Source organism: Podarcis gaigeae (assembly GCF_964106915.1).
Source record: "Podarcis gaigeae genome assembly, chromosome: 2".
Taxonomy (NCBI): Eukaryota; Metazoa; Chordata; class Lepidosauria; order Squamata; family Lacertidae; genus Podarcis; species Podarcis gaigeae.
Genome location: NC_139679.1, coordinates 94,609,728 through 94,623,181, shown reverse-complemented (window position 1 = coordinate 94,623,181; position 13,454 = coordinate 94,609,728). Strand labels below are relative to the sequence as shown.

Sequence of the window (13,454 nt, the reverse complement as noted above, 5' to 3'; positions counted from 1 at the left end):
TAGTGATCCACTCAAACAGAGTAAAGCTTTTGTTTGTTGTAAAATGCAACCAGTTTGAGGCGAGTTTGCATGTGGTTTCCTTCTCTGCGCTATTCTCTCTGCAGATTCACATTTGTTGTTCCTGCCTGAGGGGATGGATTTGAGTTAGATTATCTTTAAGGCACCTTCAACGCTGTGCTTTGCTTCCTCTTAGACATTTCAAGTGCATCTCAGCAACAGTAGCAAGGCTTCTAGGATCTCTACTCCTAGATCTTGTCATTAAGCAGGCTTATTGTGAAAATAAAACATCATGCTTCATGTCATGTTTGCAAGCATGTGTGTGTGTGTGTGTGTGTGTGTGTGTGTGTGTGTATTTGTGGAAATCCATGTATTGCAGTTTACACCTGACAAAGTAAGCTGTATCCTATCAAATCTCATGCCTGGATAACGTCAACAGTCTTTACAGTTTACAGTCTTTACAATGTTAGAACCTTTTGGCAATTTACAATTGCAACGTTAGAGCTTTTTGGAAATTCTACCATACGGGAAAAAGTATATTTCTGGATTCCTTCTCAAGTCTGTTTTGTGCAATGACTGCAAACAGCTGCTCTCCCTTTTCAATTTCCCTACAAATCATTTACTTAGTGCATTCACATCCCACCTTTTTCTCTGAGGAGCTCAAGATGGGCACTCCCCATCGTCATATAGTCTCCACAACAAACACTGTGAGGTTGGTTAAGCTGAGAGGCAGTGACTGGCCCAAGGTCACACTGGCCCAAGGTCCCCTTCATGGCCAAGGGGGAGATTTGAAACCTGTATCTCCCAGATCTTAGGCCGAGACTCTAACCACTGCACCTCACAGGCTCTCAGTAGCACCAAACATTTGGAAAATGGAGCCTTGACAGATTTTAGGAATAGTTGTGTATTTCAGTTTGAAATGGAACCTCTCCCCCACCACGACCTTATACTGTATATGACATCAAATAACTTCTTACGTTTTTTGGTGGTTGCTGATAATTTCAAAAGTTCAAGGATTTACTTTCTCCCTTCATATAAAAAGTATTACGTAGGCTCTTACGTTTTCTAATGACTTATATTCATTTAGTCCAGTTCCCAGTATCATCTGGAGGAAACCTGATGGTAGCCCATTGGCTAGAAAAATCCACACAGCCAAAGGAATCCTTGAAATCCCAGACTTTCAGCAAGAAGATGAAGGCTCCTACGAATGCATTGCAGGAAACATTCGGGGAAGGAATGCTGCAAAAGGCCAGCTGCTTATATATGGTGAGAAAATTGAATTATTTCCAGATAGAATACCAGCACTATTGAGAAATACTACTTACACCCTTTGTTTAGTCCTCACAGGAAGAAATCAAGGGCAAAAATAATAAAATGACTGGTGAGCTGAAATGTTGTTCAGAATTCAGTGAATATGAAATATTGTGCATCAGTGGTAGACTAAAAATGTAGGTCATAGCATCCTAGGGCTACAAAGGTAAATACAAAGAAAAATGGAGGGGGAAAGTGGTTTCATACATACAAAATATTAAGTGGCTGAGAGAAATTTTGTCATCTCTTCTTCCCCCCGTTAAGGGACAGGGGAGGCACCGTGGGTTAAACCACAAAGTCTAGGATTTGCCTATCAGAAGGTCGGCAGTTCGAATCCCTGTGACAGGGTGAGCTCCCGTTGCTCAGTCCCTGCTCCTGCCAACCTAGCAGTTCAAAAGCACATCAAAGTGCAAGTAGATAAATAGGTACCATTCTGGCGGGAGGGTAAAAGGTGTTTCCGTGTGCTGCTCTGGTTCGCCAGAAGCGGCTTAGTCATGCTGGCCACATGACCCGAAAGCTGCAGACCGGCTCCCTTGGCCAATAAATGAGATGAGCGCCGTAACCCCAGAGTTGGTCACGACTGGACCTAATGGTTAGGGGTCCCTTTACCTTTACCTTCCCCCCGTTTATCCGTGACAGAGCTCCTTAACTTTGTGCCCAGCAGATTTTCAGGCTATAATTCCCATGATTCCTGACCATGGGCTATGCTGGTTGGGGATTATAGAAGTTGAGTTCCCCCAGACAGATAGAGGGCAACAGGTTGGGAAAGACAGGACTAAACAAGGAAGAAGATCCCAGTGGTTTGTGGTGATGGTGGTGGGCTTTTTGGAAAAGGCACTGTCAGCACGTCCTTCTAGAAATGGGGAAGGTAAGCAAAGAATTAGGCAAAAAGGTGAACTATTTAGGGATATGGCTGACTGCAAGGAATCTTAATCTATTTCAAGATACAGGCAGGTAGCCATGTTGGTCTTACGCAGTCTATATATATATATATATATATATATATATATATATATGCTTTCGTAGATTTTCACGGGTACAGGAATGCAGGTTTTGGTGTCCTCGGGTGTCTTCCCGTGTAAAAGTTGGGGTGTCTAGGCGACGTTTCGACGAGGTCTCACTCGTCATCTTCAGGCTGGTGCTTTCGGCTTCTTGTTACTGGAACAGAGCGGGATCTCAATGTTTGAGTTCCTATAAATACTGTAGAGGGGGTGTGGTGTCTAGCCTCCAATGTTCTGGGCAGAGAGGAAGTTCCCAGGCTAGTGTGCCTTTTCTTCTTTTGTTCCTTAATTACTTGAGAGATACCTTGAGCGATTTCTTGAGTGATATCCTGAGTACCACTTAGGTGGGTCATTAGGTGTGGATTAGTTGCTAAAGTCTTTGTGTCTTGACCTCTTGAACTTTGTGAAGAGTTTTCCTGAGAAGATGGCTGTATTGCACTTAGTTGTGCTTTGGCTTGGCTTCGTGTATAGGGGCGAGCTGTGGTTTTGTGGCCACAAAAACCACAGCTCGCCCCTATACACGAAGCCACAAAACCACAGCTCGCCCCTATACACGAAGCCAAGCCAAAGCACAACTAAGTGCAATACAGCCATCTTCTCAGGAAAACTCTTCACAAAGTTCAAGAGGTCAAGACACAAAGACTTTAGCAACTAATCCACACCTAATGACCCACCTAAGTGGTACTCAGGATATCACTCAAGAAATCGCTCAAGGTATCTCTCAAGTAATTAAGGAACAAAAGAAGAAAAGGCACACTAGCCTGGGAACTTCCTCTCTGCCCAGAACATTGGAGGCTAGACACCACACCCCCTCTACAGTATTTATAGGAACTCAAACATTGAGATCCCGCTCTGTTCCAGTAACAAGAAGCCGAAAGCACCAGCCTGAAGATGACGAGTGAGACCTCGTCGAAACGTCGCCTAGACACCCCAACTTTTACACGGGAAGACACCCGAGGACACCAAAACCTGCATATATATATATATATATATATATATATATATATATATATATAAATGTCCAGTAGCACCTTAGAGACCAACTAAGTTTGTTCTCTGTGCATGCACACGAAAGCTTATACCAAGAACAAACTTAGTTGGTCTCTAAGGTGCTACTGGACAATCTTTTTATTTCTTTATATATTTTATTTCAAGATAATTATATAAAGATTTGGAAAGGTCGAGCGAAACCGGTACAAAATGGAAATAGAAACCTTGTGGCAGTGGACCTTTTATTGGTACCTGAGAAAATACCCACATTTGCCACCATTCAGAGCCACCCATGCTTAAAACAGTTCTAAGCAAGGAAAAGAAGTGGATGGATGGATGATCGGGCTGGGAGAAGGAGCTGGGAAATTATTGCAGGGGGCAGGGGATTCAGAAGAGCATTCATTTTTGTGTTTTCTGATTTTCTATTTCCACCCCACCCACCCCCAGCTTTATCTCAAGCCCCATACCAAAGCTTTTGCCTACAGTCTATGGGTCAGGCTGATAGTTCCATAAAGCTCCATTACTGAACGTAATAGCTCAGTTCATAGACCATGAGACTCTTATTCTCAGGGTTATGCGTTCGGGCCCCAAGCTGAGCAAAAGATTCCTGCATTACAATTCTATGATTCTATGTAACCAATAAAAGTCAATTGATGTATAGGAAATCACTTTGTATTCAAACCTTTAAAATTATGCTCATTCCTTATACTCCAAAATTATGTTGCATATGCCAGAAAGCAAAGCTAAGGTCAAATGCTTACAAAGAAGATACTCTCCAATTGTGTTTCTCCCCGGAAAGGAGGATCTTTCAGTAGAGGGGCAATGAGACAAAAAAATGTAGGCGTAGGATGTAATTTTCATGAATCTCCCCTTTCCTTCTCAGTTATTAGACTATTCCTACCTATCATGCTGTTTAAAAGATTCCCCCAGCCTTATGGAGCAGATTTTGGAGGGCAGGGGGACTGCAGAGTGAAGGGAGATGAGCAAAAATCATACCCCTGCCTCATTCTGCTAACAGAAACCTCTGCTTGATCAAGGAATACATTATATCACAGGTGTCATAATGGGATACAACCCAGGGTAGCACACATTACAGCCTTAAAATACATTGAGACTGGTTTTTGTTTTTTCTACCTTGCCGCATTTCATTTTGATTTTACAAATCCTACTACACACGTCACATATGATGTGTTTCCACTCCATCTGGTGTTGGCACTTTCCATAATCAAAATGAGTGAGTGAGACAGATTCCCCATATTCTTGTTTGCGGAGATTAGCCTGCATCTCTCCCCGACCCCCTTCACTGCCTCCTCTTGTTTTAAAATGAATGAGATCCTAACCCACTTACAAGGGGCTGAATTTGAATTTAATGGGGCTGAATTCTAAGAAAACATGAAGGGGATTGTAATGGGCAGGCTGCAAGTGGTAGCTGGGTGGGAAGTGGGATGCTCCTCCATTATACATACCAGTGGACTGTGGGTAATTGTGGGTGACGTTGTGTACATGGATTCAAAGACCAAGGTGAAAATGCACTAAAGTCAGAGTGAAGGGTAAGGTGTGCATATATCTTATGTGTGAAGGGTAATGTATGCATATATATAGATTTCCTGGTCGCTGCCATTCCAAATGGGGTTTTAGGTTTTATTATGCTGTATAAGGTAAAGGTAAAGGGACCCCTGACCATTAGGTCCAGTCGTGACCAACTCTGGGGTTGCAGCGCTCATCTCGCTTTATTGGCCAAGGGAGCAGGCGTACAACGTCCGGGTCATGTGGCCAGCATGACTAAGCCGCTTCTGGCAAACCAGAGCAGCGCACGGAAACGCCGTTTACCTTTCCGCTATAGCGGTACCTATTTATCTACTTGCACTTTGACGTGCTTTTGAACTGCTAGGTTGGCAGGAGCAGGGACTGAGCAATGGGAGCTCACCCCGGCACGGGGATTCAAACCGCCGACCTTCTGATCGGCAAGTCCTAGGCTCTGTGGTTTAACCCACAGCACCACCCGCGTCTTTATTATACATTTAACAGTGGATTATGCTGTATATCCACTGTTAAATGTATATTTCTGTACTAATTCCTCATATAACACATAAATGTCACAGACAAAGAAAGTCAACAACAGAGAAATGACCACCTTCATAACACACATTTCTCCTGAAGAAGTAAACAGTAGGCTGTTCTGATAAGCTCATTTATTTGAATTTATGTTTTAATTTGTCTCTTGTTCCAAGGCTTTAGGGTAAAGACGCCTACAATAAAGTTACAATAATTTTGTGGGGTTTTTTCCATTGATAACAGCACCTCCTGAATGGAATAAAAGCATTGAGAATGCCTCTCTCTCTCTTTATGACACATTGGTATGGGAATGTGAAGCAACTGGGAAGCCAAGCCCCTCATATAGCTGGTTTAAAAATGGCCAGCCCCTTGCATCAGAGGTAAGATCTGGGGTTCATTTTGGCTTCAGCTCAAAATTTGTAACCGATTCTGCTTTTTGTGAAGTTTTACTGCTTTTCTTTTGTCGCTTTGAAAATCTAACTCTCTTTAGAATCAATCAGCAACTGGTTCCATTGAGTGATTCCAAATTTTAGCATGACATAAAAAGGTGAACAATATATCACCATCCACCATTTCCACTCCATAGTTTGAAGGAGAATGCCTGGTAGCGCTGCAACAAAATATCTGTGTTGTACACACCTTTATCAAGCCAGAGTACAACGTCCATTCATTTGTCCATTGCTTTTTTATTTGTCGGTGATTATTTATCAGATTGGTTATATGACTCAAAAGAAAAGCAGCTGAAAAGGATTAGGAAGTAGAGCTTCCATCTGAAATAAAATGCCTATGTTGATGTGTTCCACATTCATATGATTTTGTGGGTCGGTGGGTGGAAAATAGAGAGAGAGAGTAAGATTCACTCTGAGGACAGCAACAGCCTGCAGGCTGAACTAAGTATGCAGAAGATATTTGCAGCAAGCTCTGTGGAAGTAAAAAGTGGAGAAGTAATGGAATGTTGTTAATTAGATTGCTGTGTACCATCCATACAACCTGAGGCTGTGTCCTCATCAAATTTTTAAGCTAAGCAAGGTTGGGATGGGTCAATACTTGAGGGAGAATCCTCTAAGGGAAAACCAGAGTGCTGAAGAATCGGTTTAAAAAAGATCAGTAGGAGTCACCCTTTCTTCAGCTACCCTACTCTCTCTCTCTCTCTCTCTCTCTCTCTCTCTCTCTCTCTCTCTCTCTCATATGATTGGCATCATCTTAAACTATTAAAAACTCTGCAGTTATGCACATTTGATTCTTAACACATATGCCCAGAACCAGAGCTTACACACATCATGATGATCACACAGACATCTTGTGCATTCAGTCCTTTCTATTCATTTCAACAGAAGGGAATGTTAGAAGTCTTTACTCACATCCCTCCACAAATTTGACACGTGGAAGAGACAGTGGGACTGAGCCAGCCAACGTTATTATCATATTTCTTTATATCCCACTTTTTTTCCTGAAAGGGACTCAAGTTGGCATCCAGAGAAAAAATAGAAACAGCTTGAAAACATGGGGGAGGGGCAGGACCAATAGTTAGAAAACAAACGTGTGTGAGAGAGAGGAGAGAGAGAGAGAGAGAGAGAGAGAGAGAGAGAGAGAGAGAGAGATATGCTGGCCTTGACCCCAATGCCTGCATATTTGGTGAATACAATCTCCACAAGTAAAGAGACAGGACTGTAACTCAGCGATAGAGCACCTGCTTTGCATGCAGAAGGTCCCAGGAACAATCCCTACCATCTCTAGGTAGTGCTGTGTGGGACTCCTGCCTGGAATCTTCCAGAACCGCTGCCTATCAGTGTAGACCAGTGCTTCCCAAACTTGGGTCTCCAGCTGTTTTTGGACTACAGTTCCCATCATCGCTGACCACTGGTCTTGCTAGCTAGGGGTGATGGGAGTTGTAGTCCAAAAACAGCTGGAGACCAAAGTTTGGGAAACCCTGGTGTAGACAGTAATGAGCTAGATGGGCCAATGACTCGATAAAAGACAATTCCATACAATCCTATATTTGGAGCCTGTGGAATTAGGATGCTCACTGGCTTGGAGACACTACTTGTGTAGTGTGCAGAGAGATCAGCAGTGTGTGTGTGTGTGTGTGTGTGTGTGTGTGTTTGTGTGTCTCTGTGTGTAGCATTGGGTGAACATAACTGTTGTCTCATGCAAAACAATGAATTGAACATATGCTTTGTCCTTATTTGCGTGTTGGGGTCCCCAAGCCACCCCCTAAATAAATCACGCAGCATAAGAGGCTGAAAAAAATTGCGTGCCAAGAATATATAACCTTTGGGCCAACCCTCTAAATGGTAACATCAAAATCTCCCCAACAACCTGACTTGGCCCAATCACAATCATGGCCATCCAAACGGTTCCACCCAGCAACCTAGAGAGGGTGTCTTGTTAGACCCCACCGCAACACATGCTCTCCATGAAGGAAAACACGCTTTCTCGAGTGTGAAACCTGATGTAACCCAAACAGCACCATCCATGCACAAGAGGCAGGTATCAGCACCCTTGATTTAGGGTGGGAAAACTACCAGAGCTTGAGCTCAGGGACTATAGAATTCTGACTGACTGACTGACAAAGAAGAATGAAGCAGAAAACCAGGAAGATGGGAGATAGAATGGCATATTCTAAAAGAAGCATGGCTAATGGCTTGGTTAAAAAATGTAAGAGCCTGCTGGAACAGGCCATGGCCCATCTAGTCCAGCATCCTGTTCCCTCAGGGGCAGCCCAATGTCTGTGGAAACCTGCAAGCAGAATTCAAGTACAAGATCCCTATGCCTCCAGAAGCTGGTATTCAGAAGCACCAGTTCCTCCAACTGGAACACTCTACAGTCCCCAGTTCAGTTGGAAATACCACTTGCTCATATGTACATGGGAGCTCTTGTATTCAGATAGGTTCAGAGTACACATCCAGATTTTCACACACAAAACTGATTACTGCATCAGCAGCAGTCAAAAGGCTACGGCATTCTTCGGCCAGCAACTCTTTTAACACATATAACAAAGTTATCATAACTCTCTGTCATCATAACTGCCACATATAGCAGATCCTCAAAGGATCCACAATATAACCTGCAGTACCCCATGCCGACTCCCTAAAATATATTGAATCCTGTCAGGGATTCACGTGAACAAAGTGTCATCATACTCCCAGCCTTCCTGCTGATCTAGAACCCAGGTTAAAAGGAATAATGCCTGGTATCTATGACGGAAATACAGGGTGGTGCACTGGAATTGTATTGGCAGCTGATTCAGGTAAACCTAACGTGTCAGAGAGCAGAACTACAGGTGTGGCCCCAGGGGATTTGAATTTGACAACCCTGACACAGAGGCTATATACATAGACATATGTTCTTTCTTCACTCTAGCAGAGACAACTTCTCTTTCTCCTTAAACTAAATAAAATAAAACATTTTAAACATGGTTTTCATGGTATTAATATTGGCTTCCTTTCTTCCTTCTTTTTCTAGGAAAGATTTCAAATCGAAAATGGAACTCTTACTATAACTATGCTGAACATTTCGGACTCTGGCTTCTATCAGTGCGTTGCAGAAAACCAATACGATTCCATCTATTCCAATGCTGAGCTAAGAGTATTAGGTAAGTTAACCATTCCTTCAAATGGGAAGACTGGAATGATGTAAACAACTAAGTTCTGAGAATGAAAGTCATATCAGTCATTGAGAAGACAAGCAAAGAGGAAAGGCCCATACATTTCAAAGCTAAAGAATGAAAACTCATTAGTTCATTTTCTTTGAACTGCTATGCCACGTATTTCTACACCCACTTTTCAATTTAACTTATTTCTAGTTTCAGCCCCTGACTTTTCCAAACATCCTGTGAAAAAAACGTCAGTTGTCCAAGTGGGAGGCCAAGTTGTGATTGGATGCAAGCCAGAAGCCTCTCCCAAGGCTGTCATTAGCTGGAAGAAAGGAACTGAAACGCTACAGCAAAGCAAAAGGTAACCCCTTTTTTGTTTATTTCTAAGTGATTAATGCTGGAACACTGTTTATCAAATCTTGGCAGGATCCAAGGACCTACTGGGGCACCTGGAAGGAGCTTTCACTATTTCATTGATTTTTTTTTACTCTTTTTTTAAAAAACAAACAGCAAAATCATTTCAAAAATGGTGAGATGATTGAAGAAAAATGCCAAAATAAAGTAGAGCTGCTGGATCAGATAAATTAAATGATACAAAATGATAATCTGATTGACGTTGACTCTAGGTAATCTGGCTATTGCGTGTACAAGTGCATTCTAACTTTTATGTTTTTATTTATTAATCTGTACACCGCTTTTATGCCAAAATGGCATAAATATTTTCTAAGTTGTACATTTGTCAGTCTTACAGGGAAACATAAGCCTATTATTTTCACCTTTTAATATATTAGGTTAAATAAATCAGGTCATTGTTTCTTCAACCCGAAGCCCACTCTTTGACTCCAAAATGATAATTTTACCAGATGGTCCATCTTTTGGTATCTGAGGAGAAATGTATCCCCTTTACCTACAGGGGCCAGATATGTGTTGGAAATTCAGATTTGGAAAACTTCTGAATTCTGAGTTTGATGGCTACTAAGCACAAATAGGAGCCAGGAGCTCCAGCGTCATCAGCAGAAGAGTACATCTCACATGAGGATATGGAGGAGAAAATTTCATGTGTCACCTCTTTTATTTCTCTTCCATGGTACATTGTCAAACAAGACAAACAGTAGAAGCTCTTTAACTAAAGTTAAGTGACTGAACTGGTGTTGTAACTGCTGCATTACACAACACTAACAAATAAAGACTATACAATGATTGCTAACAGATGACCTATATGGGATATTAAAAGTAATGCATAATGTTAAGCCAAAATATTTATTATCCGAAAAGTTTCATGTGCATTTGAAATGTTCTACTAGTGTATTCAGCAGACATTTCTTCTGTTGTTTGGTTCATTTAGTCTCATGATATGCATTGTTAGTAGCAAAAAATCTTGTAGCCTAATTTTGAACACAGGGGACTTTCGTTCATAACTTTTGTATAACCAAATGACCCCATGTTCTAAATAGTTCAGAAAGTTGTTGGTGGTCTCCTAACCATACCTCAAGCCAGGGCTTTTTTCCAGCCATTGCTCATAGGAGCTCAGGTGGGTGCACTTGCCATTCTAAGAGAACAAGAGAGACGTTCATGGCACCTTTTCTCTAGAAGAACAGCAGTGTTTAAAGCCTATTTCATAGGGGGATTAGTTTTGCTGCCTCTCAAGCCTTTTCTTCCCTCTCTTTGAAAACTTCTTGAAGTTTTGATATTTGATAATTTGATATTAATGAGGCGTAACTAGGGGCTGGATGCTCTAATTTTGAAGGGAGGTTTTGGTTCTGGTTCTGTAGTTAATTTGAATCTGGGGGGAATGTGCTTGATTGGCAGACTTCTCAGAGGTGAGTTTTTCTTTCTCAGAATAGGTAAGAGAGTTTGCAGCAATCCAAGGTGGTGTTGTGCATACAAAGAAATGAGTGCGACCTTAGGGAGACACTCTAATCATACAGTTGTGGTAAAACTCATGTGGGAAGGTTCTCATGGCAGTACAGTGTCATGCGCAACTGTTTCCACTGTCATTGCCTTTCAGTGGTGCTAGGTTGAACCTCAGGTAGAAAATTAAATACTCCTACGCAGTAAAGTCATGCTCTCTATTATAGAACTGAATATAATAAAGACAAAGGTCATATATGCCTTGGAGAGATGTACAAAAGTCCACAGAGCAGGCTTTAAACAAGAAGTGTTTTCTCATTCCCAGTTCATTAGCCTATTCCAGTGCTTCAGCTTTCTGTTTAGACAGATAAGAATGGTGTAGAATTGGAGGCGGAATGTAAATTTGGCAATACTTGGAAATATTTTAAATCATTTTGCAATAATAATTTTTAAACTGGCGTTTTAGCAATCTAGGTGAATAACAGTTTTGTTGTTGTAGCTCTGCATTTTGAAGCACCAGATTTAGACAGTGAAGTGGTTCGTACCACGGAGTATACCAAACTATGACTTATCAAGACAACATGAATGTGCAGACCCCTGGACAGTTGCTTGCTGCTGCTTCCCAGCCTTTTTTAATCTTGCACAATGCTGGAGCTAAGCCAACGTTTGGCTTAGTATGTCATCTGAATCTGGGCTGCTGGTTAAGCTCTCCCCTCGCTAACTAAAAATTCTATCCAAGAACACACCTTAAGATTGTTCTTTGGCTTACAGTGTCATGCAAACCAGACCATAGTTATTACAACCTTCTTTAAGTAGTATCTGATACTGGTCATTCAGATCCTAGTTTTCTCTTATGTGAAACATTAAACTGCCTTCTGTTCTGAATCTCAGTTGGAATCTTCACCCTTTTTTCCTCCTCACCCCCAGCACCCAAGTCATCCTCCTACCTAGACATTGTATTACGTCCACATCACCAGAAAGTTCATTTTCATTTTCATTTTATTAAATAGACCTCTGTGGGCTTTGGCTTTTAGAGCCGAGACAATGCAAGACAATCAGGACAGCACAAGCTTACGAAGACAGTTTCACCATAAAAGCAAAATAAATAAAAATTGATCTCTTCTCTTGATGACGTACTTGTATTACTTAGTGGACCAATGAGATTGATTCCTTAGCTGCTAACTTTAATTAATCACTTCAGCTCTATTTCTGGCTAATGGGTGAAGTGACAGAAATCAAAGGCATAGATTTCCCTTCATGCTTCCAGTCATCACATTTTGCAGTATCTATTGAGATATGAAAATGCATGCAAAATTTCAGGCCACTCAGCAGAATTGCTTGGATATCTTTTTCTTGTTGCTTCTCACTTCAGCTGAAACCACATTAACACTATGTAGAACTAACAGGCAGCATCACTTTTGCTCTATCAGCTCCTTCTCCACTTCTCAAGATTGTAAGTTTAAAAATTTCAAGGCTGTGAAAAATTTATTTGAGTAATTCCAATGTTCTTATTGACTTCTTTTGCTTCTGTTAAATTCCAGTTTTGCCCATATTTTTCTACTTGAAGTGAAATGCAGTAGCATTTTTTAAAATATGATCTATATTAAATAGCAGACCTGTGTACAAATACTTGTATTAACATATAGTGCCATGTGATGTACCCTATCATTACACACATAGTTATTTACAGCTGTAGCTATTAGCCTGGTCACATAGTGATTATTCTTGATTAAATCCAGATCATTTATAGACAAGTTAAAAAGCACATGTCCTAATACTGTTCCTTAGGGAACTTCACTTCTTACATCCTGTCATTGTAAGAACTGCTAATGTATTGCTACTTACTCACTGTTTCCTAGTCTTTAACAAGTTACTGCTCCCATGAGTGCTAAGCTTACTCTTGAGCCTTTGGTGACACAGATTATTGAAAGCATTTGAAACTCAAAATGCGCAGTGTCTACTAGATCATCCCTATCCATATGCTTAGTAAGACCCTCAAAGATCTGACGGGCAGAATCCGAGACCTGGGAGAAGAGACATTGGAAGAAGACTGGAATAAATTTAAGATCTATTTACAAAAATATTGTAAATTATATGAATGTTAAGGAGGATGCTAGAATGTAAACAATTGGGCACCATTGAGATAGAGGAAGTGATATATGAAGATAAGCTAAATTTAAGAAAAAACAAATTTCTGGAAAAAATTTAAGTTATATTTAATTCTTTTAGATTTGAATAAAGGATATTAAAAATTAGAGATATAATATTGGAAAATTAGATAATAAGAATCGAAAAAAGGGGATAAATTTGCTGGAAAAACCTTCTTGGCTAGGAACACAGGAGCGGGAGATGTGAGGGAGTCCAAAGAAGTTAAGAAGATTATGTTAAAAGATATGCTATATGATATTGTTTATTGGAATTGTAACTAAATTAAAAAATTACTAATAAATATATTTTTTTAAAAAAAGACCCTCAAAGATCTCCAAAGGTTTAGCTAGACATGACTTGCCATTGCAGCAACCATGCTGGTTCTTCTTCAGCAAGACTTGTTCTTGTACATGCTTGGTAATTCTGTCTTTAACAATGGTTTCTACAAATTTTACCCAAACAGATATTAAGCTAAGTGGCCTGTAATTTCTAATATCCCCCCTTTT

General features: G+C 40.8%; 1 protein-coding gene across 7 annotated transcripts in view; it reads left to right on the top strand.

The window, feature by feature from the left end:
• The window catches only part of CNTN6 (contactin 6), a 190,311-nt gene that overhangs the window by 129,667 nt on the left and 47,190 nt on the right, over positions 1-13,454 (top strand). For all 7 annotated transcript variants that reach the window (XR_014560479.1, XR_014560480.1, XM_083723402.1 and 4 more), the window contains 4 exons: positions 1,085-1,263; positions 5,598-5,734; positions 8,820-8,949; positions 9,160-9,310. Coding sequence is in view for 5 of the 7 variants with exons in the window: in XM_083723402.1 (XP_083579528.1) it covers positions 1,085-1,263; positions 5,598-5,734; positions 8,820-8,949; positions 9,160-9,310 (597 nt within the window). In the remaining 2 variants the exon portion in view is untranslated. The remainder of the gene's footprint in view (positions 1-1,084; positions 1,264-5,597; positions 5,735-8,819; positions 8,950-9,159; positions 9,311-13,454) is intronic.